This window comes from Canis aureus, chromosome 5 (assembly GCF_053574225.1).
Source record: "Canis aureus isolate CA01 chromosome 5, VMU_Caureus_v.1.0, whole genome shotgun sequence".
NCBI classification, from domain to species: domain Eukaryota; kingdom Metazoa; phylum Chordata; class Mammalia; order Carnivora; family Canidae; genus Canis; species Canis aureus.
The window spans coordinates 59767832-59789797 of record NC_135615.1 but is presented as its reverse complement, the minus strand read 5'-3'; the positions used below and the strand labels follow the sequence as shown (position 1 = coordinate 59789797).

Genomic DNA, 21966 nt, shown 5'->3' with positions numbered 1-21966 from the left:
CAGAGTACGGCCCTTGCCAGCTTTTCCATATTGTCATGACCATCCATCATCAGATTGATGGAATTGGAGTCCCTCCATGTGCACACTGGGATGCCAGGTAGACAGCCCAGTGGTCCTCTTCCCAAGATGTCAAGGGCAGCAGCAGTGGGTCCCTGATGGAAAGGAAGAGAGAAAGAGGAGACAGAGTCCTTCCATTATTGCCAGAGATGAAGAAGACGCTAGCCTACCCTTTGTGCGGTTTACTGTCCCCACCACACACCATTGTGAGCCTCTGTTTTTTTTTTTTTTTTTAAGATTTTATTTATTCATTCATGAGACACACAGAGAGGGAGAGAGGCAGAGACACAGGCAGAGGGAGAAGCAGGCTCCATGCAGGGAGCCCGACGTGGGACTGGATCCTGCGACCCTGGGACCCTGGCCAAAGCCACCCAGGTGTCCCCATTGTGAGCCTTTGAATGAATTTTTTCATTTACTCCCCACTCTAACTCTAAAGTCCTACTCCTATGAGCCCCATTTTCCATCTGGAAGCACCAAGGCACAGAGAGGCTGAGGAATTTGCCCACAGCCACACAGCTAGTAAGTGACTCAGCCAGCAGGCAGTCCCACATTAGAGTTTGTTTATTTTAGTCAACTATGCTATGGTATAGTCATTGCATGGAATCGCATAAATGGTGATAAGAAATACACCGGCTCCTCCCAACATGCATGACTCTCAAGTTCAAAACTGCAAGACGTGCAAGTACATATACTATATGATAATGTTAATATAAAACTTATCAACATGTATAAACAATGTTTATATGTTTATGAACATGTATGAACAATGCCCTACATTGTTCAAGGACACATACACTCATGCATGTGCGCATTAGGAAGATAAATGCTTGGGACTAATGTCTGCCCCATTGAGTTTCTTTTAGTCTGTAGAGGGATGGATCAGGAGAAGCACATGGACCTCCATGAGGGTAATATTTACCTCTTAACCCAGTGGGAGGTACATTCTTGTGACCCACCCAGAGCCCGCTCCCTTCAGCTGCTTTCAGTAACTGACACTCTTATCTTTTTTAAAAGATTTTATTTTTTTATTTGAGAGAGAGGGGAGAGTAGGAGATCACAAGTGGGGGGCGATGGGGCAGAGGGAGAGGGAGAAGCAGGGAACCTGACTCAGGGCTCGATCCCAGGACCCTGAGATCTTGAGCCGAAGGCAGATGTTCTACCCACTGAGCCCCCTAGACACCCCTCTAACTGGCACCCTAGAGCCCCTGTGGGGGCAGGAGGAAGCCCCCCCGCGGGACTTGCCTGACTTCAGGGCTGGACTTCAGTTCCTTCTCTGACCTCACTCCTCTGTTTTTCCCCACCTCCCCTGGGAGCATGTCTTTCTGAACCCAGCCTCAAACCGTGGAGAGAGCCCATCACCGTGCCCCCGTCTGTAGCCCACTGTGGGCTCCAGACTGAAGAGCCAGACGCTGGCTTGGGGAGGAGAATGAGAAAGACCTCAAAGAGTAGATGGGGAAATCGACCATCAGGAAAGACAGCTCCCTGAGGAAGTCTATAGAGTCAGCCTGATGCCAATAAAAACACCAAATTCATTCTTGGAGCTAGATTTAGGTAGTTTTAGTTTCACTGGGGAAAAAAAGAAAAGGAATGAGTCCCGAGAGCTGTAAGAAGCCCAGGCGAAGCAAGGAGAAGGGAGGACCAGGTGGGATTGAGGAGAAAGTCCCTGCCTCGGGAAGGACAAGTCCCAGGGCCCAGAGGGCTGCAGAGGCACCTGCTCCTCTCTCGAATGAAAGCAGGATCTCATTTTCATCCAGAGACACTTGCTTCCCAGGTCTGGACCTTGCTCAGAAAGCAACCACACCTTTCCACACCCTGGGCTGCCCTGGGTAAGCCACGATCCGGATAGGATTGTGCCACGTGACAAATGGCCAAATGCTCCTGGCCTGTCCCCAGCTAGTTTATTTGCAGTCAGAGCTTCAGCACTTCAAAAGGCCCAGGTCCACCAAGCTCCTTAGGAAAGGTGCCTTCCTGGATGTGCGTTCTTCCCGGATGCTGGGCTCTTGCGGCTGACCCTGGTGCCCAACAAACTTTCCTTGGGAGAGGGGAGGGTCCTATTTGTCAGGAAGGATTCCCACCCTCCCCCTAACCTAACCTGACCCCCTTCTTCGCTCCTCCCCACCCTGCCAGGTTTGGGGCGGGCTGCAGCACACGTCTCATTTGTAAAGGAAGGATCCATCATGGCACCACGAGGGGTGAGCCTTGACTTGGTCACTTGGCACCATAGCTCTGGATTGTCCCAGTGCTGTCTGGAGGCCAAAGACCTGCCTGTGAGATAACTTGGAACCAGGGGCAAAGACTCCTTGGAAAGAGAGCATTGGTCTCCAGCAGTGAATGAAAGTAATTGATTTATAGGGGTGAGGCAGGGCCCAGGGGAGGAGCTGAGGCCCTGGCAGGAGGGAGACTGAGACAAGTCCATGGGTAAGAGTGAGGCTCAAAATGAAAAGTGTTTATGTACTCGGGTTCGAGAACAATACCAGCCCTTTAGCCATTCATTCACTGAATACAACCAGTATGTATTGAGGGCCTCCCCTGTGCCATGGGATATACTTCATTGCACAAAAGAGACAGGGCCTCTGTCCCATAGAGCTTACGTCCCAGTAGAGATGTCAGGGGGAGAGAGGCCACAGACCGCAGGCGGTGTAGTTACTGGGGGGTGGTGAGTATTGCAGCACAAAGAAGAGAGAGAAAAATAGAGCAGAGGAAGAGGTGGGGTGGGCTGCAGTTTTAAATAGGGTAGGCCTCACTGAAAGGTGACATTTAACCAGAGATTGAAGGAGGTGAAGGAGTGAGTCATGCGTGTATCTGGGGAAAGAGCATTCTAGGCGGAGAGAACAGTCTGTGGAAGCGTCCTCAGGGAGGGGAGCTGGCCGGGCAGGCGCGGCAAGAGCACAGTGGGGGAGCCGGGCGGAGGCTCCAGGGGGGCCTAGGGCCTTTGGCTTTTCCTCCAAAAGTAGGGGAGAGCCAGGGGATGGTGTGCGCAGAGGCGGAGATGCCCGCTCCAGTGGCTGCCGTGCTGAGAACAGAGGAGGCAGGGACCCCGCCAGGAGCCCGCGTGGGGAGCCGGGGGAGGGGTGGTGGGCTCCAGAGGCATCCCGAAGGCAGAGCCAGGAGAAGGGCTGACAGATGGCAAGGAAGGGGCTAAGAGGAAGAGGCGGCAGGACGGTGCCCAGGTTTCTGGCCCAAGTAACGGGAAGGAAGGGGCTGGCGGAGAACGGGGAGGAGCCCGTGCAGGGGAGGATGGGAACCGGGAAGTCAGCTTGGCACCTAGTGGGTCTGCGACGCCCCCCGGCGTGCTCAGTAGGCAGCTGACATGCAAGTCTGGAGCTTGCAAGAAAAAATTGGGAGGCTTTGGCATATAGATGATATTTAAAGTCAGGAACCCGTACTATTGGCCAGACATGGGCCCAAAGGTGATCAATGTGAACCCAAACCTTCTAATATACTATTATTATTTTCCTTTCGCAGATGGGGAGACTGAGGCCCGGAGAGATGTCACTTGCTCCAAGTCTCACAACTCATCGATGGTAGAGCTGAATTCAAACCTGGGTTACCCAACCAAGGAGTCTTAGCTCCTGGCCTCTCATTTCCCCCAGGGACCCTCCTGTTTAATCTTTTATGGCATGTCAGATATGAAAAATGGATATAATTTGGTTAAGGTTAGTGGGCAATCCAGAAAAGGGGAGGACACAGCAGACCAAGTCACCTAGTGAGGGCACCCACCGATCAACCCCCACAGAAACTGAGCGGGAATCTTCAAGGTGAGACTGATCTGGAGGGATGATGGGGCTTAAAGACTGGCCCGGAGAATTTTAAGTGGAGGTGGCAGGCAACAGGGAGCCATTAATGGTTCTTGAGGGCTATAGGTGGTCAGAGCCCTTGAGAAAGACCCATTCGACATGGGCGTGCAGGAGGACCAGAGAGGAGGAAATAGGCCTGGAAATTGTGGATACTGTCCAGGTGTGGAGGATTCAGGTTCCCAGCCAGTGGAGGAGAGGATGGAGTCAGGAAGCTGACCCCGCTGAAGACATTGCTGGGCAGAGTCTGTGCCTGATACACCATGGGAGCTGGAGGTGAGAGATTAGTCAAGGGCACAATTTCAATGAGGGGCAGAGGGGCAGATGGGAGGTGGAGAATGATGCCAACTGAACAACAAAAAAAGGGGAAGGGGAGTTGGTTGAGAGGAACTTGGCCTTGCTTTTCTTGTTTTTGGACTTAGTGAACCACAAAGGCACAGATTTCTGTTTTGCAGGAGCTCGCAGCCCAGGGGGGGCTAGGCTACAAGACAGAGTGTGTTAAGGCATCTCGCAGCGCAGGCAAGAGGAGGCCAGAGGATGGGGTGGAGTCCAAGGGGGGTGTCTTGGATCAGAAACTGGTTAGGGGACACCTGAGTGGCTCAGTGGTTGAGTGTCTGCCTTCAGCTCAGGTCCTGATCCCCTGGGTCCCAGGATTGAGTCCCGCATCAGGCTCCCGGCATGGACCTGCTTCTCCCTCTGTGTGTGTGTGTGTGTGTGTGTGTGTGTGTGTGTGTGTCTCATGAATAAATAAATAAAACCTTAAAAAAAAAAAAAGAAACAGATTGGGGCTGGAGACAGAGATTTCGGAAGCAGAAGCATCCGTCTCTAGGTCAAAGTCCTGAGTGAATAACCTCAAGGAGGGAAAGAGGGTTGCTTGAGACAAACAAAAAAAACAAAAACAAAACAAAAACAAAACAAAACAAAACAAAAAAACCCAGGACAGAGCCCCAGGTGTGCTTCTGCCACTTGCTGGCCCTTTGGACCCTGGGACCAGCTTCTTAACCACTGCGGTTGGTCCCCGATGTCCTCATCTGTAAAATATAATAATAGTTGTTACCTCCTCGGGTTGTTGTGTGAACAGAGTAAACTAATAGATGTGATTGCTGAGAACCCCACCCAGCCCGGGCTGAGAGCTCAGAAATGTTCCTGAGAAGAGGAGCCCACAGAGGGCTCAGGGAAGAACCCTATCCTGAACTGCAACGGGGAGGAACGTCATGAAGGGAAATGATTGCTAGTGGTGACAAGGAGATTCATCAAACCAGCTGGAGACCAGGAAGTTTACACCTATCATCTCAGTTCATTGTCCTGGCAATACGGTGAGGGAGCATCTATCAACATGCCCATTTTTCAGATGAGGACAATGAAGCTCATGGATTTGTTCTTGGTAACAGTCAGGAACAGGTGGAAGAGGGACTGGGATCCAGGGCTGTAGAAAATGCTTCCAGAGCTTCTATGGGTAACCACTGCCCCACACTGTGCCTTTGTGAGGGGATGGGAAGTTCAGAGAGTGGCTATGGGTGTTGAGAGGCCCAGACAAAGTGGCTTCCCCTGAGCGTCAGGGCCATGATACTAAGAATTAAATCACACGTGAGCAGAGAGGAAATGGTAGTGGGAGGTGGAGACCACACATTGGAGAAGTTTGGTCATGAATGAAAGGAGAAATAGGAGAGCAGTGTGTTGGGGGTCAAGGAGAGGTTTTATAGAAGCAGATACCCTAGAGCATGTCATCAGTGGAGGGGAGGGGACCATCGAAAGAGAGAACCCGAAGAGCCAGGAGACAGGAGTGTAACCAAGGGAAGGAAGCCCTCCTATGAAGGAATGAGAGCAAAGCCACAGTCAAAAAAATTTAGGCTTGACAGAAGGCAGGAAATGGCCACAACCCACAAGGAAGTAGTAACTAGATAGGAAAAGAGTTAATGAGTGCCTTGGTTGGATTTTTCTGCCTCATTCATGACAGGGGAATTCAGGTGTCTCTCATGAACTGGTGGGGCACACTGGACCAGAAATAATTTGTTCTGGAGTGAAGGAGCCCCTGAGGTAGAATGTAAACTGTGTCTAAGCTGTAGTTCAGAAATATGTAAGTGTCCATCTATCCATTCATTCACCAACCTATTTATCATCCATCTACCCACCTATCCATCCATCCATCCATCCATCCATCTATTCATCCATCCATCCACCCATCTATTCATTCACCCATTCACCTGCCCATCCATCCACCCATCCACTTATCTGTCCATCCATCCATCCATCCATCCATCCATCTATCCATCCATCCACTTACCCGTCCTTCATCTGTCATCCATCTATTCATTCACCCAACCATCCATCCATCCATCCATCCAACCATCCACCTCTAACCCATTCAACAAACATTTTACTGAGCACCTATTGGGTGCTAATTCCTGGAGCTACAAGTTGGAACACAGAAGAGATCCTGTTTTCAAGGAGTTCATAGTCTTCTATGTAAGAACTGGCAAACAAACCAGTGATTGCCGTGTAATATGACAAGAGCATGATAGGGAAGCCAGGGACCTGTGAAGACAAAGAGGAAGATGGGGGCTGAAGGAAGGAAGTGGGGGTTTAAGCTGTAATCTGAGGAGGGTAGGAGTGGAAGGAAGTGGGGTGTGGAGGAGCAGGAGAGAGAGTTTTAGACAGGGGGAAGAGCCTGTAAAAAAAGCCTGGTATTTTCAAGGAACTGAAAGCAGGTCCATGTGGCTAGAACAAAGTAATGGGATAGATGGTGGGGCTGGGGGCAGAAGTTGAGGCTGGAGTTGTCAATGAGAATCTGGACTTCATCCTAAGGGCAATGGGGAGGTATGGAGGGATTTTTGAGAGGGGAGAGCCTTGCTCAGATTTGTGTTTTGGACAGATCTCTGGGCTTTAGAGAGGAGGGGCAAGCCTAGGAGCTGGGAGATGAGTATGGGGCTGTGTTCCAGCAGGGAGATGGAGGAGGTATCCATGTGGATGGCGACGAGGGGATTGATTCAAAACACATCCAGGTGGCCTATTGAACAGGTCTTAACCAAGGGAGGGGAGGGAAAGCCAGGGTAAGGATGTCCCTGTGTTTCTGCCCCAAGGAATCAAGCAGACCAATGACCTGTCAGGATAGATTGACTCATCAGTAAGCACATCAGGCCCTTGGGACAAGGGAGTAGGATGTATTCTGGGATTAGGGGATGGGGATAACATTTGGGACCTTTGCATCTCAACCACCATGGGCAGGACAAGGCAAATCTAGCTTCAGCTGTCAGAGGACAGAGCTCAATGGATAACATCCTTACTGGAATGCTCCAGGCAAGTCATTGTTCCTCCTGGAGCCTCAGCTGACATGGGTTGCCATATCAGTGATAACTGTCATGTGCAGTTTGAAGATGATAAAGAGCCTCCATCCTAGCAACCTGACCCCCGCTCAACGGCCTGGGGCTAAGTTCTTGGGGGTTGTGACAACAGCATCCCTGGTTCTGCCCCAGCCGTACCAAGAATCTGGCTGGTGCAGCCCCTTCAAGCTATAGTGGGGGAAATACTGATCCTTTCTAGTCCCCAAGGGACTCCCTGTGGCTGTGGTCTTGGGGCCGGGGCAGGAAGGGTAGCAGGTGCATAGGCGGCATGTCTGGCCAGCTTGAGTCAGAGGTGTTGAGACAGGCAGTGACTCTGTGCTCTTCCTCCCACTCAGGTCCAATGCTCCTTTAACTCTGTTGTCCTACTGGGCCTGAATCTGGCCTGTTGCCTGCCTGTGACCTTGCCCTTCCTCCAGCGCCTTCTCCCCTGTCACCCTCCATAGAACTCTGCCTCACTGCTGCCTCCTCCAGGGAGCATTTCTGATTCCCCTGCCTGATCTCTGAGCCCTAGGGTCTGCATAGCACCACAAAGGTCTCTCGAGACCCTTAGCATCATCCCAGACTCCAGGACATCCCATCTGGAAGGTCCCCTGGAATCCATTTCATAGCTGGGAAAACTGAGGAGGAATAAGGCAGTTAACCCCTGGCAAGGAAACCACCTCAAAAATGTCCCTGGTCTGTGCTGCCTCCAAAGGAGGTGGAGAGGCGGGCTCTGCACTCCACGGTTTCTCCCCAGGCCCTGGCTCCGGCTCACCTCCTTGTCCTTCGTCCAGTCCCCTCTGTCTCCGTCAAGCCCCATTGAAAGCCCCACTGTGTGCAGGCGCTGGGGGCACACACAGTGGACGTGCCCCTGCCCTCACGGAGCTCACGGTCCCCATGTCGCATCAGGACCATGTCTCCCACCAGAGTTCTGTGCTGCTTCTCTCATTTATCTCTGCACATTCCCTCCTTTGCACTCGTGCTAAACACTTGTCTCCTGTGAAATGCTCGCCCCTCCTTCTCTTGGTGTGAATCCTCCCAGCCTCAAGGCCCAGGTTCCTGACCACTGCCTCCACGAAGCTTTCCAAGATCTCTCAGCCAGAAGCAACCTCTCTCTGCTCTGGGCCCAACAGCCCTTTATCTCACGTGCACATCCCTGTGTTGGGGCCAGGCCCCGTGCCCCTGCAGCCACAGCTCCGGTACAGCACCTGACGCACAGCAGGTGCACACTGGTATGTTTGCTGCTCTGTTCCCTCCCCTGCCAGGGATCTGGCACCAGCCCGGAGCTTGTCCAGAATCTTCTTTTCCTGCTGTCACAACCAATTCCCTAGAAGTGACAGGGGAATTTGGGTCATTCTGGAGAAACATTCTGAGTCTGTGGCAGAACAAGGGGGACTCAAACCCCGCTCAGGGAGTTTCCCCAGCGGTGGGACTGGGCGGCCTCGCTGGTAATAAAGTTGCTAATCATCAGCACGACAGTCCCTTCCTGTCCAACACAGAAGGGCATTCTGTGGCCCCTGTGGCAGGTGGAGAAGCCACTGGGTGGAGGGCATGGAGGACAGAGAGGGTCAAGAGACACTACTCATGAGAAGCAGCATCAGCAGAGACATCCTCTGGCCCTCCTGGGACCCAGGCCCTCCCCAAGCATCTTGGGATGTTTGCATTCCTCCTGGCCCAAGACTCTTCTGCAGGCCAGAGTGGCCCTCTCCTAGGCTCATGGAGGCCACCAGCACCCCTTCCTCAACCCAAGTTGTCCTCCTCCGACTCCACAGGGTGGGGACTCCTGGATGCTCCTCTGTGTGGGATGGAGGCTGTCCCCACTTTGTGCAGGAAGCTTCTGCCAAAGATGAGCACAGGCAGGAAGCCCCCCCCACTCCCTCTAATCTTCTCTGCTGCACATGCAAATGGCAACCTGTCCCAGAGACAGGAAGGATGGCCCAGCCAGTCTGGGGGCAAAGAAACCCCCCAGCTGTGGCATGAAGAGTGGGTGATGCAACCCTAAGAGAAGTAGAGAAATCCCTAAGAGAAGTAGAGAAATGCTGGTGTGAGATCCACTGGGAGGACCCCAGCTTTCTCAGATCTGCCGTTTTGGTGGGGTCCCCTGGGACAGTCCAAACATTCCTCTACAGGTGATGACATAAGGCCCAGGGAGGGTCTGCGAGCTGCCCAAAGTCACATGGCAAGACAGTGACAGATGATCCTGCCCAAGGGAGGTCTTGCCATGGACCAGGAGGCGAAGCAGCCCCAGCCTGCCAAGGTGGCCCTGGGGGAGGAGAAGCGTTGGCCTCGCCCTCCCATGACCCCGTCCAATGCATGGCTTCCTCTTCCAGGTGTCCAGTGGTGAGGACTCGCAAGGTGACCATCTGAGCACACCCCTGGTGTTGGATTTCCACAGACAGCACACGCTGTGGTTACCATCCCTGCTGATAAAGATGTGACAATGACTCCAGGTTAACACAGAGCCAGCTGAGGTGAGAAGGCCACGTGCACCCCATATTGTAGAGCCGAGTGTCATCTGAGCTGCTCCTTGGGGGACACTTGGGAACAGAGAGGAGCCAGACCCAGGTCCCACCTGTCAGAACCAGGGTCCAGGTCACCCTGCTGAGATGCTGCCCCCTGGAAGCAGGCATGAGACTCTCCTCCTGGTGAAGGGACTCCCGCCACCTGGCCCAGGGGAGCTCTCAACAGACAAGTGGCCATTTTCTCTGGTGGCCAGGGGAGTGGCCTGATGCAGGGATGCTGTGGCCCATGGAGTACATGGAAAGTCTGCTTAGGGCACGGTTCATGTTGGACCCTGACCACATGTCCACTGCAGACCAGGCCCTCAGAGATCCTTGCATTCTGATTAGCAGCCCTGGGGGAGGGGCCCCATGTTGGGGTGCTGGGCTTCCCAATCTACAGAGGTACCAGTTTGGACTAGATGGTGATTAAAATCTGTGGTTCGGGGCCCAGCCTGGGGAAGCACCCACAGCTAAAGGCATCTGGGCTCCAGACCTTTCTCAGAATGAGTGGAGCTGGGGTCCCCCCTGTAAAGACATCCCTGTGGCTGTGCAGCCTGCTGACCCCTCCCTCCAGGAAGCCCTCCCAGAGCCCAAAAGCTTCTCCAGGCCCAGGCTAGGCAGCTCCTCTTGGCTCCTACCTGGCTGTCCCCCCACTCTCCCCCCACACACAGACATCATGCATGAAGGAGGCTCACCAGCCTTGGAGCAGGGGCCAACCTGATTTAGGATAGAGGCTTTTCAGTTCTGCTAATAGAGGAACCAAGAAATGTCCCCGTGAAAGGAGAAGTGTGTCACTGCCACGGCCCCCAGACACACATACCCGACCTCTGTCCCTAAATTAAGTGCCCATTCTCTGGAAAGCCACAAACATTCCAAGACTGGACTTGTGCTGAATCATCTCAAATCTTCAGACTCCACTGGTGTAGGGAAGGATGTGTGTGTGTGGGTGTGTGTGGGGGGTGACAGGAGGTGGGGCAAAATCCCTGAAGAGGTTAAATAGGTCACCTCCACGCGTGGCTGCCATCCTCGCCTCCCCCCGTGCAGAAGGACATACGCTCGCAGTCTCCTGGGCTCCTGGCACCATGATTCCCTTGAAGATGCTGCTCCTGGTCACGCTCCTCCTGGGGGCTTCTCTGCAGGTCGCCCATGCAGGTAAGAGCAGAGGAGACGTGGCCAGAGGAAGGGACACTGGGACAGGAGTGGTGAGGGTGCCAAGATCGCGACCGCAATGCCCACTACTCGTGCAGGAGTTACAGCCCAGCTCTTGCTCCAGGGACGGAGGAGGCTGGCAGTAGTAGGATTCTGAGGGAGGCATTCAAAGGGAAAGGATGAGGAGGAGCAGGGGGAGGAGGAGGAGGATGCCACCCCAGAGTTTGGGGATCGGCTCCACCCAGAGCAGAGTGAAGGCCCGCTCTGGCTGCGGCAGGTGAGAGGCAGTGATCTTGGATGTGTTTTGACCATGGAAAACGACCTATTTTCAGAAGCATCGGTTAGCGTGTCTGTTTTATTCACGGCTCTTTCTCCACACTGAGGGAATTAGCGGGAAGGCAGGAGCGCTGGCTCCCGGAGCCCACGAAGAGCGAGCGGCCCACGCGCGGCTGGAAGGGAAAGGCCGGCATTAGCCCCGTGTGCGAGCACAGCCGCAGCGGGCCAGGCCCTGACCGGTGGCTCTCGCTTCTGTGCACGCGGCCGGGGCAGCTCCGTGAGTGGGTCCAACCCAGTTATACCCCCGAGACGGCCGGAGGCTGCTGGGGGCTTCTAGAAAACACTCCAGCATAGCATTAATTAAAGCCACATATCACCTATTGGCCGATTTGCAAATGTTGGATGCTTTTTCTTGTACCAAGAGAAGGAAGCCAGGGCCCTGACGGTGTCTTTGCACCCTGGGCTTCCGTGTAATCATCTGTAAAATGGGAGTAGTGACAGTGCCTGTCTCTGGGTGCACTGTGAGGGCTGAATGAGCTCGGTAGGCAGAGGCTCAGCCCAGAGCCTGTCCCAGGGGAGATTCTTGGATGGTTCTGGGCTGGGATTTGAGTGTGTGCACACACAGATGCACACACACAGAGACACACATAGATGCACACCGATATATATATACACAGATCCCCCAAACACACAGAAACATTTGTGCACACACATACAAACACTCATGTCCTCTGCCCCCAGCACACAGAAAGACCTCATTCACACAAATGTGTGCTCACACAGGTGACACACAGACACAAACATGCAAAGGCACACATTCACACACACACCCATAGACGTGTGCACACAAACCCTCCCAAACACACACAGATGTAAGCACAGAGAGACATACAAGCCCACAGGGATCCCCAAAGCACAGAGACCTTATGTGCACAAATGTACATATACTGACACTCACAAGACACCTCGTCCCCAGGAGGCTCACACACACACACACACACGGACCTACTCTGACACCACACGCACACACAGATCAGCACAGACGCGCACACAGACATGCACACTCGGACTCTCCTCCACAAGGGAGGCCACAGACCTCCCCCCTTCACAGACGCTCTTGGACACCCCTGCTCCCGCCTCCTTTCTCCACAGCTCGAGGCACCAACGTGGGCCGGGAGTGCTGCCTAGAGTACTTCAAAGGAGCCATTCCTATCAGCAGGCTGACAAGGTGGTACAAGACTTCAGGGGAGTGTCCCAAGGATGCCATCGTGTAAGTGTGCCCTGGCCCCCTCCCCTTCCCCCATCCTTGCTCCTAGGAGCTGAGTCTGGGGCAGACTCTATAGCTTCCAGGAGGACCACTGTGGAAAGGACAGAGGGGGCCTTCATCGCCTGCTTCCCACCCTGACCCTGCTCCCTATGGCAGCTCCTGCACCCCACACTGTGAGACCCAAAAGGCCCCAGGCTGTGAGGTTAAACCTCTTCACCAAATTATGGGGAAACTGAAGCCCCTAAGAGACAGGGCAGCCCTATAGCACACAGGCAGTCAGAGGCCAGCTGACTTCCCAGGCTTGGACTTGAGCCGGGCCCCTCCTGGGCACCCCCGGTTCCCAGGCTTTAGGTGGGAGCAGGCCAGCTGAAGTGGGGCTGCTGAGGCAGGATGTCCTGCAGACCTGGCTCCCTAGGGGACCGGCAGGGACTTGGGGAGTCAGGAATCACTGAGAACAGAGCCTGACATGCCAGATCTGCCACTGAGGAGCTCCTTGACTTTGGGCAAGTTCTCGCTCCCCTTGGGGCCTGCTCAGTGCAGAGCGAGGCTGATCCCAGGGCACTGGAAGGCCTTGTTGCCCTGACACCTGCTGATGGGTTTCTCCCTCTCCTGCAGGTTTGTAACTGTCCAAGGCAAGTCCATCTGTTCCGACCCCAAGGACAAGAAGGTGAAGAAGGCGGTCAGATATTTACAAAGAACCTGGAAGGGAGGGCCCCAAGAGTCCTGATTCCTGCCTGGATCATTTGGAGACCTCCACCCTCAGTGTTTGCTACCCCAACCTCCAGCTGCTGGAGTCCAGTGGAGGCCTCCAAGGACAAGGTGAACCCTGTCCCCTCTTCTGGATGGAACCATGGCACGAAAGAGCCCATTAAAGTCTGTCTCTTTGTACCTTAGTCTGAGTCTGCGTGTTCTGTGCACCACCCTGTCACACTGGAAGGGCCCTCAGAGAATTCTGGTCCTGCCCTGTCCAGGCCAGAAGGGGAAACTGAGTCTGAGAGAAGGACCTGGCTACTGCAGACCACATGTGAGGGGTGAGAGAAGGTCCTGGTGAGAGAGACCCCAGCAGGGTAGCTGAGGGTGTCCTTGGGATGAGCCCCGCCTCCAAGAGACCTTCCCCAAGAACAGCTGCCCACCGGGCTCTCTCTCTTGCTCCGATTCCTCTTGCTCTTACGGACCCTAGGGCAGCCCGTTGTGATGGGTTGTTCCAGTTGACTGCTGTGTGGGTCTGTCAGTCCTGGCTCCTCCATTAGAAGGGAGCACCCTGAACCACCCTGAGCACCCCACAGCCTAAATGCTGAAAAAGATGAGGGATGGGGAGGTTAGGGTCTCCCTACCCCCAGACCCTTCTGAGCAAGCTCGTCTAGGCCCAAACTGTAGTGTGCAGGGTGGGGGAAGCCAGGTTTTCGGATTCTAGTTCTGTGTCACTCTCCTGACCAGCCATGGCCTGGGGTTTCTCTCTCCGGGATGCAGTCTAGGGGCAGGGGCATGGGGTCCTTCTCTTCCTAGGACTGCTAACCGCACTGTCTGCTGGGACTGCATCAGGAGTTAATTTCAGGCAAAGTTTTACCCCCGGTTGCCCCCTTGTGCTCAGCCCTCTTATTGCGGGCCAGATGACAGACCCAAGACCACTTTTAGTAGGGGCAGGAATAAAACAGGACAAACAGCAACAATAATAATAATGAGACCAATGATGGTGAACCGGCTTCTTTGTGGCCCCAAGATCTCCTCGACCACAGGTGGGCTCTTCCCCGGCCCCGATCCCCAGGAGTATCCCTCCAACAACTAATTGCCTTGGACTCAGGATCCTGGGGGCTGCTGGGTCTGAGTTCTTTGTGGAACACTGTCTTCCGGATCCGCTGCATGAGGCGGGGGGGGGGGGGGGGGGGGGGGGGAGTGGAGGAAACATGATCTCAGAATAGAGGGAGGCAAGAAAGAGCCCCAGTGACAGCAGAGGAGAACAGGGGCTGGGGCCGGGACCCCTCACCCTTGTGGTCCGGAGCCTAAAGACACCCAGAGGACACGCGTCTCATCCATGTGCAGAGCATTTTAAAAGAAGCAAAACTTTTTTGTCTGAGTGGAATCTTCCTCAGAGGCCTATTTGTAAACTCAGAGGAGCTGAGCTTGCTGAGAACTGCGAGGATGTTTAACCGCACGATTAGGATGTAAGGGAGGGGGTGGTAGTGAGGGGTGACAAGAGGCAGGAGATAGGACCAGCCACCATGCCCCTCTGCAAAGGGGTCATCTGAAGGAATTGTGACTTGGGGACCCGCCCCCTCCCCGACTGGTGAGAAAGAGGACCACGTGACATGGACTAGAGAACAGAGAGCAGAGAGGGCGCTGGCATCACCTTGTTCCTCCCACCCCTCCCTTGACTGAAATCCAGGCCCCTTGGGAGCTCAGCTGGGCTGCACTGACCCTCCGCCAGCTCTGCGCTCTGGCCGCAGGCCCAACTTCTAGCACATTCTGCCTCCTTTACTATACTTATGGCACATTTGCCTTACCGAGCTCACAGGGGATGATATTGGGGTCAGGTGAGTCAGTCCATGACTCATTTGTGAGGGTGGGGAGATGCCTTGTGCACAGTGGACATGTGACATCTTCACCACTCAGCCCCCTGGGCGGCCTCCCTAGGGGCACGCACAGAGAGAAATCCCGGAGGAGCTGATGCGGTAACGGGGAAGTTAGAACTGTGTTGCTCTGCGCTTGGCCACCAGAAGGCGCTTCGGCCTCCCCGCAGATAGAGATCGAGCCGGAGGCGCCTGAGCAGGACGGCCCTGGCCTCTTCCACCCCGTCCCTGGGGGCCCGGGGTTACCCACATCCTGCGGCAGCTGCCGGGGGCCCCGGGCTCACAGTGTCTGCAGCTGATCAGCCCTTCTGCTGGGGGAGCAGAGGCAGAGAAACCACCACCACTTTGCCTGGGGTTAGCCCGATGACAAGGAAGGGCCACTAAAGCCAACAGTGACATGGCCAGTGCCCAGAGCACCGCGCCGGGGCCCTTCTCGCCACATGTTCTTAGATTCTCTATTAGCCTATTTGGCCTCCAGTTATCACAGGGCTGAAGTCATGGCTGAAGCTTGTTTCACCTTCCCTGTGTTCCAGCTCTGGAAAGCATGCAAAATCCCAGGGCAAACTCTCCAGCTGACCTTGGGCTCATGCCTCTAGAGCCCCCTTTCTATATAACTCACACCCCAGCTGAGTGGGGTTAGGACCACTGCCCTAAGTCTGTGGGAATTACTCATACTAGCCAACCCTCAGTTTTCTGAACCCAGAAGTGCTTTTCCCATGGGGACCCCAATAAAGGCTTCTCCCCAGCCCCCAGGGTGGTGTCCCATGGCCCCTTCTCTTGGGAAATGTCAGTAGAGAATTATCTGACTAGCACTGACCTCTCTCCGTCATCAACCCAGGCCCCTACATAAACTAAAACCCCACAGGTATGTTTTAACACAGGGGTCGGGGACCTGCTCTATACCCGTTCTGCTGCTGACTGGCTCTGAGGCCTTGGCACAGTCACTCCACTTTTCTGGGCCTGTTTCTCCCTAAAATGATGAAATTGGACCCTCTCTAATGGGCTTGAGGATGGGCCCAGTCAAGAGAATGAGGGCTTAGTCGGCTGCTTTTCTGCTCCCACATGGCCCATAGGGGATCAGAGTCTCAGAAATACTGTAGTTTCCTCCTAATTGAACTGACATTTTATTGATTTATAAAACCTGCTTATGAGTCAAGACAAATCGCTTATCTCTCATATATGTAACTAATTTGTTTCCCTAGTTTATTAGGGTTTAGCCCATGCTTATTTTCCATGCCCTTTAGATTGAAATATATAATATTTCTATAACAAAACCTTTTGGTCATTAAAACAAAGGGAGGGAGGGTAGGGACGCCTGGGTGGCTCAGCCGTTGAGCGTCTGCCTTCAGCTCAGGGCGTGATCCTGGGATCAAGTACTGCATTGAGTTCCCTGCAGGGAGCCTGCTTCTCCCTCTGCCTATGTCTCTGCCTCTCTCTGTGTCTCTTGTGAATAAATAAAATATTAAAAAAAAGGGGGGAGGGCATGCTCAGTGCACAGACACCCATGTTCGTAGCAGCATGAGCTGCCATAGCTAAAAGGTGGAAGCAGCCCAAACGTCCATCAGGGCTGAGTGGATAAATAGTGGTGTGTACCTACAATGGGGTATTATTCAGCCACAGAAAGGAGCAAGCACTGATGTGTGTTACAAGGTGGATGAACTTTGAAAACGTGTCAAGAGAAGCCACGTGTGGAAGGCCACATACTGTATGACTCCATTCACATGACATGCCCAGAACAGGCAAGACCCCAGACAGCCGGCAGATGGGTGTTACCAGAAGCAGGGAGGATGGGGAGAAAGCCTAGCTGCTGGGCAGGTACATGGCTGCCTTGGGGATGATGGGATTGTTTGGAGAGACAAGAGTGATGGTTGCACAATCTATTGTTCACATTAAAATGGTTAATTTTATGTTATGTCAATCTGACCTCAAAAAAAAAAAGAGGCAATTTTCACGTTAAGTCCTTTTATGCAGAGAAACACTATAAAAACAGCACAGGGCAGGGGGTACCTAAGGGCTCAGTAGATTTAGCATCTTTCTTCAGATCAGGTCACAATCTCAGGGTCCTGGGATGGAACCCCACGGGGCTCCCTGCTCAGCCCAGAGTCTGCTTCTCTCTTTTTCCTCTGCCTCGCATTGCTTGTTCTCTCTCTCTCTCCCTCTGTCTCTCTCAAATAAACAAATAAAATCTTAAAAAAAAAATTAAAAGCAGCATGGGTGTGCTGGGCGTCACTTCAGGAGACAACGCTTCTGCAGAGGGCAGAGGAGGGAAGGAAAGGGATAACACAGCTGTAATACTTCATGTATTAAAGAATAGAGTTAATCTGAATTAAAACAAGTCCAGCTGTGTTACAGTATATCTAACTCTATTTGAACTCCAGGGTGATGTACAGGAAAAAATGTTTAGGTGCTTGTCAACAAAGAGAGAAGGGAGAGAGAAAGGGAGGGACGGACTTCCTAGTGCTGCTGAGCCCTCTGAGCCTAATGCAGCTTCCAGATTGTCACAGGGCTGCACAGAGGTGGACGGTGGGCTCCATGCGGCGGTCAGCCTGCACCTGCACCACCAGGACGTGACAACGGAAGGTCGGAGCGATGGCTGTGGAGGCCCAAGGGGAGCCTTGGGTCCCTAGCCCCCAGTCCCTGTCGCTATGACAGGACAGTCACGGAAGCAAGGAAAGACTGAGGCAGCAGAGAAGGTAACAAAAGCATAAATCCATGAAAATTGCCTCTTTTTTTTTTTTTCCAGACCACAGAAATCTTCGTCGCACTTATTTACGGATAGCATCACCCTGTTTTAGCGGGAAGGGAATTCGTGAATTAATAGCACCTCCTGGAGAACACACAGCATGCAGCCTGCACCAGGTCAGGGACTGCTGCTAAGACAACTATTTTTTTTTTTTTAACTATTTTTTTTTTTAAAGATTCTATTTATTCATTTATTTAGCGTGTGTGAGCATGAGCAGGGGGAGGAGCAGAGGGAGAGAGAGAGGATCTAGCAGACACCCTCTAAGTGTGGGGCCTGCCTCCGGGGCCCATCTCATGACCCCCAGATCACAACCTGAGCTGAAATCAAGTCAGATGCTCCACTGAGCCCCTCAGACGCCCCCAGAAAACTATTATTTTTAGAATTGAACATTCTGTACCACTTTTGACTTCATAGGAGTTCACTCTTGCTTGCTTTCTGGAAACTTCCTTGAACTGTCTCTTTACACGATGACGCTGAGATAGTGTGTCCCTTTTACCTTCTGTGGCTAATCATTCTCATGGAGTCCTCTCTCTTCGTGTCCATTTCATTTGGGTTAGTTTTCTCTTTCCTGTCCTTGCTGCCTGTTCGTAGCACTTTCCACCTCCTAGTGCTCTCTCCCACGTCTACTTCACCTCTGGGATTTCATCTTTCTTCACGCCTTGCCTCAGCTCTGCCGTTTCAGGTCTGCACCACAGGAATCCCTCTCTCTTTATGCATCGATCATTCCCACGAGCTCTGGTGTCTCTGTGCTATACTTCGTCCATGTGTGGTTCTTTTGGTCACAGGTAATATTTATCTGCTTTGTTATTATCAGAATGACTGTTGATTCTACTTTTACAATTTTGAATGGAATTTTAACCGTGCCAAATATTTCCTGGAGGTTCATGGCAGAGGTGCAGGACTGCGTTCTGGACTAGCAAGCAATTTCCTCAACATTCAGGGTTTTATGTGTGGGTTTTCCTAGTTTGTTTTTTGTTTTGTTTTTTGAGAAAGAGAGAGAGAGGGAGGGAGAGGTGGGGGGAGGGGCAGAGGGAGAAAAAGAAGGAAAATCTTAAGTAGACCCCCACCCCCAGCGCAAATCCTGACACTGATCTCACAAACCTGAGATCATGACTGGAGCCAAAACCAAGAGTTGGTTGCCTCACCGACTGAGCCACCCAGGTGCCCCTTCCTAGTTTTTTTTTTTCTTTTTTAATGAAACTTCTCATAAGTACAACATAATGTATATGTAAGGTATGCAAACCAATAATAGAATAAGCACCTGTACAGCCTCCATCCAGCTTAATAAAAAGAACCTTCACCAATTCTTGGTCCTGGTCCCATGTGTAGCCCCCCTCCCCCCACAAACAGACGAGCTGTAGGATGGTCACAAAGCAAAGCCTCTCTTCTCCTGCCCAACAACCAGTGCCTTCTGCTCACGAGGCTTCTCTGGGATTCTTCTGATTAGAAGCTCCATTTCCTCTCCTTACAGAATGTCATCTTCCCATCAACCTCTGGAGACAATTATGTTCCTGGACTTTATCATTCTTCTTTTCTTTCATTTGTCACCTATGTGTATGTACATAATATGTACAATATATATCCCTCACATTAATGATCTTGTATGTTTTCAAACTTTGCACTCTGTGGGAAAGAACACATCACATGCGTACACTCTCTTGTGGCTCTGAGATCCCTCCACGCTGATGTGCATGGCTATAGCACACCATTTTCCACCACATGATGACATGACTCATTCACCTATCCTCTTGTTAAAGGCCATTTGGACTATTTCCAGGTTCTTGCTATTACAGATAGTGCTGCTTTGAACATTTTTTTAGCATGTCTCCTGGTGCATGCATAAAAAGAACTTTTCTAGGGCAGTGATTCTCAATCCTGGATGCATTTTAGAAAGGATTACCTGGGAAAGCTTTGCAAATACACTGACACCCGAAGCCCTATTTGAAAAGATTGACTTCATTGGTGGTTGGCAAGGAGGGGTCCCATGCATGTTTTTGTTTTTTTGAAGCCACCCAATGGATTCTAACATACAGCTAGAATTGAAACTGACCTGATAGGGTGTAACCATCCCAACAAATTCCATCAGAGTGGGAAGAGTCCCACCTGGCCACACCTTTGCCAATTCTTGGTCATGGTCCCATGTGTAGCTCCTCTCCTCCCCACACAACAGACGAGCTGTAGGATGGTCACAAAGCAAAGCCTCTCTTCTCCTGCCCAACAACCAGTGCCTCCTGCTCGGGAGGCTTCTCTGTGGGATTCTTCCTTCAGCTCCACTGTCACCCAGCATGCTGGAACCCCATTACAACCAAGGAAGGTGTGGTTGACTCCACTATCCATCCCACTCAGTGCTTTAGAGTGACTTCTGGGAGAGGGGAAGTTCCAAGCAAAAGATCTTATAGTGTTTACTAAACAATTAAGATTTCCCAGCCCCATCTCAGACTCATGACTGACCCAGAAAGTCCAAGGGTGTCAGGTACTTGTACTTTTAAAGGTCCTCCCTCAGCAGGTGGCAGGTCACTGTCTGGCTCGCCCCGTGTTCTCAAATGTGAACTGAGGTTGTAGTCAGTGATCTTAGACTGTTTGGGGCTCAAAACCTCCCCTCAGAAATGGGGGTCTTACAAAGTCACAAGGTGTCTGCTCACTGTGCTGAACTCCAAGAACAGATGTGTGCTGCTGACCGGCAAGGCCTCTCTGCAGCTTGCTGGCCCAACCCTGAGCCCCCATGTGGGTGGCCCAGCAGCTGCCAACACGGCACCTTTAACTGAGCCAAGTGTAGCAGACAGGAGATAGTGTCACCCTTTTTGCCAGCAGTGACAGGAATGCAGAACAAGGATCAGGTCGGCAAGGGCTAGTGACATTTGCTCCGGGCTCTGCTAAACCCAACCCAAGAAGCTCTTTGGTTCAGAATCTCCTGTCCTCAACCTGAAGTTTAGAGATTTTTGTCCTTCACCTTGGTATCTGCAACGGATGCATCTAACAGCGTCTCAGCTGTTCTCAGTATCAGTTAACATGACATCTAGTCTTGGGCTGAATTAGTTTGCTTTTGTGGCCTAACAGATCACCACAGATCTAGGGACTTAAAACCATACACATCTGCCCTTGCAGATTTTGTGGGTCAGGACTCCAGGCACAGCAGGGCTGGGCCCCTGCCCAGGGTCTCCCTGGCTGCAGGGCTGAAGGCTTCCTCCTGGCTAGAGGGTCCACAGGGTCCGCTCTCAGCTCTAGGAGGCCCCTCTAGAACCTTCTCTCCACATGGCAGCTTTAGAAGGCCAGAAGAAACTCTTAGTTTTCCAGTTTCCTTAAAGGACCACTGATGAGGGCAGCCCACTCAGGGTAAGTGACCTTTTAACTGAAAGTCCCTTAGAGACTTAAATAACTTGTGCCAAATCCTTTCGCTTTTGCCGAACTTCACCTAATCCTAGAGGTGATGTGAGAGTATGATGGGACATCATACTCACAGGCCCTGCTCAATCTCAGGGGCAGGGGATGACACAAGGGGTTGGGCATTGGAGTCATCTTAGAACCCTGCCGACCACAGGGGCTCTGAAGTCAAACAGAACTTAGCAACGCCCAGAAAATCCACCTGCGGGGACCAGAATAAGCAAAAGCAAACTTAGAGAATCAAGTCAAGTTTCAAGGACAAATACCAACAAACACTTCCATTTATTAGTAATATATACGAATTTTGGTCTCTAATCTCTGCACCCAACATGGGGCTCAAGTTTAGGAGCCAGCAATCAAGAGTCACGTGCTCTACTGACTGAGTCAGCCAGGCACCCCTGCCCCGCCCCCTCACCATCCTGATCTCTTAAATCCATACAATCTCTCCAACTATTTGGCAAGATCAAATAGTTGTCTTTGTGTGAATAACAAAGACAGTGAGAGGTCTCTTGGTCAGAGATTGTTTAAGATTTCTGTCCTGCTTTCCTTTAAAACCTCATCAACTGGGCAGCCTGGGTGGCTCAGCGGTTTAGCGCCGCCTTCCCCCAGGGCATGATCCTGGAGACCCAGAATCGAGTCCCACCCTCTGCCTGTGTCTCTGCCTCTTTCTGTGTGTGTCTCTCATGAATGAATAAATAAAATCTTTAAAAAAATAAATAAATAAAACCTCATCAACTTGGCCTCTCCTAAAGTAAATGAAGAGAGTCCCTGATCCTTAACTTAAATGTAGGACTGGCCCCACCAGTGTGACACTAAGGCTCTTCCAAAAAGAAAGTTTTGTGGCCTAAGCTGAGCTCAGATGGCTGTGTCAGACATCACACACACAAACACAGCGCTCTCCACAACAGATA

At 52.2% G+C, this 21966-nt stretch overlaps 1 protein-coding gene across 1 annotated transcript; it reads left to right on the top strand.

Annotated features, from left to right (window-relative positions):
- Positions 1-1114: 1114 nt before the first annotated feature.
- Positions 1115-13257, top strand: CCL17 (C-C motif chemokine ligand 17). The gene is made up of 5 exons (XM_077898322.1): positions 1115-4127; positions 9502-9642; positions 10717-10824; positions 12250-12367; positions 12980-13257. Exons 3-5 carry the CDS (start codon positions 10755-10757, stop codon positions 13089-13091), a joined length of 300 nt encoding a protein of 99 aa, XP_077754448.1. The 5' UTR covers positions 1115-4127; positions 9502-9642; positions 10717-10754; the 3' UTR covers positions 13092-13257.
- Positions 13258-21966: the final 8709 nt, after the last annotated feature.